The sequence below is a fragment of the Pterocles gutturalis genome, unplaced genomic scaffold (assembly GCF_000699245.1).
Source record: "Pterocles gutturalis isolate BGI_N339 unplaced genomic scaffold, ASM69924v1 scaffold9791, whole genome shotgun sequence".
Taxonomy (NCBI): Eukaryota; Metazoa; Chordata; class Aves; order Pterocliformes; family Pteroclidae; genus Pterocles; species Pterocles gutturalis.
The window spans coordinates 1-1,765 of record NW_010100348.1 but is presented as its reverse complement, the minus strand read 5'-3'; the positions used below and the strand labels follow the sequence as shown (position 1 = coordinate 1,765).

The following is a 1,765-nucleotide window of genomic DNA, read 5'->3' as shown; positions in this document are numbered from 1 at the left end:
ACAGGCAGACATCCAGGAGCGTCTGCAAACTGCCGGTGGATGGGGAGACCAGGAGGCGTCACACAGCTCCTCCACACCTGGAAAAAAGAGACCCCGGGCTGTGAATCGCCTCCGCCTCCCCCCCCTCAGGCCGCTCTCGAGGCCAAGCCCTTCGATGCCCCAAACACCGACAGGCATGTCCCGAGCGGTGGGGACTGAGGCACGAGTCTTGCTCTGCTCTGTCCTCCCCCGACAGTTCCCTCCACAAACAATTTAAAGTTTTGAGACCATCTTCTCCTGGAGGCAGCTCACTCCACGCCAACCCACCTTACCTGCAGCTTCGGTCACTGCACCAGGCGGTAGGGGATGTAGCGTCACGCCGTCTCACGCTCGGCCGGATGATCTTCACTACCTGCAAGGCCGGCAGAAGGAACTCAGGAGGGAGAGAAGCCGCGGCACTTCCCCTGCGGGGATTCCCTGCCCGACGCAGGCGTGTGCTCAGACCCAGCAGCGTGGCTGTGCAGCCGCGGCACTTGGTGGCCACTCAGCAGTGGCCCAGGCTGCCACCTCTGCGCCAGAAGCCTGCTCAGACCCCCCCACACCTGACCTACCAGAGCTTTTACCTTTGAGAGAGACCCTTCCTGCCCCAAGAGTTCTGGAACACTGCAGAGATCTCCCCTCCTTGCCCTGCCTGCTCAGAACTGCTGCCCCAATCTGTTCCTCTCACCTGCCCACGCTTTATCCCGAAGTACCGGGCCACAGGATCCCCGGCCTGGATCCGCGGGAGCTGGTTCTCTCTCAGTTTGCTGCATTGGGAGTCAAGGAGGAGCCCCCCAGCAGAACAGCCCCTGCCCCGGCGCCCCTTCGACAGACACAGAAATAAACCCCTGCGCACGGACGTCTGCGTTCCCAGCCCAAAGCAAACACGCCTCACACCCAGGCGGGAAGGAAGGAACAAACAAAGGATACTATCGGGCCAGGAGCTCCGTTACTTCTTCCTTTGTCATGACAACGTGCTCCGGGACCAGCTGTGAACAACAGGGGAGGGAGGGTAAGAGGGTAAAGCCAGAGAACACGGCTGGCTCCTCACAGTGGCGGGAGAAGCAACAGGTTTGTGAGGAAGAAAATGACGACTGTGCTGCTCAGCCTGGCCTTCCAACTGCAGGAACAGCCTGAGCCGCAGCTCAGCATGAGACGGATCCTCCTGCCCTCGCTGCACTGCCTGATGCTGCTCACCTCGTGTTCCGTGATGTTGATCAGAAGCTCTTGCTGCAGGAACTGCTCCAGGATGTATTTGGGGGCCATATCTACCAGGGACTGGAAAGGGGAAGCTCTGTCAGGCAGCAGCACTGTGCAGAGAGAACCCTGGGGGTGCTGGGGGCTGCTCCTTCACCAGCACCGTCCCTGCTGCTGGCACAAACACAGCTGCGCAGGCACAGAGCACACAGATCTCTGCCCACTGCCCAGTATCCCCTTTCCTCTCGACCTCCTGACACCAACGGGCCCTCGGCTGTTCTGGCACCAGAACCAGTCGCTCTGGTTAAGAACACTTCTGCGTTAAGATACAAGAGGCTTCAACTAGAGACTTTATCTGGAAGGAAATTCAAGGCTTTTATCAACCTGCAGCAGCACTGAAACGCAGGCAGCAGAACACCCACGGCCCACAACTCCCCTGCCTGTGGGACAAGCTCTCTTCCCAGCGCTCCGTACCTGCTTGGCCGAGGGGGTCATGCCTTGCTGCACCACGATTAGCGCCCTGGTGATGTTCTCCTCCTGCATCCGCTGG

General features: G+C 60.0%; 1 protein-coding gene across 1 annotated transcript; it reads right to left on the bottom strand.

The window, feature by feature from the left end:
• Positions 1 to 323: 323 nt before the first annotated feature.
• POLR2E (polymerase (RNA) II (DNA directed) polypeptide E, 25kDa) lies at positions 324 to 1,761 on the bottom strand (the record flags this gene model as incomplete). Its single annotated transcript, XM_010079399.1, is given in 6 exon segments — positions 324 to 365; positions 368 to 391; positions 707 to 785; positions 949 to 1,007; positions 1,216 to 1,296; positions 1,690 to 1,761. Coding segments are annotated over 6 exon segments (357 nt in total), but the record flags the coding sequence as incomplete, so codon positions are not given.
• Positions 1,762 to 1,765: the final 4 nt, after the last annotated feature.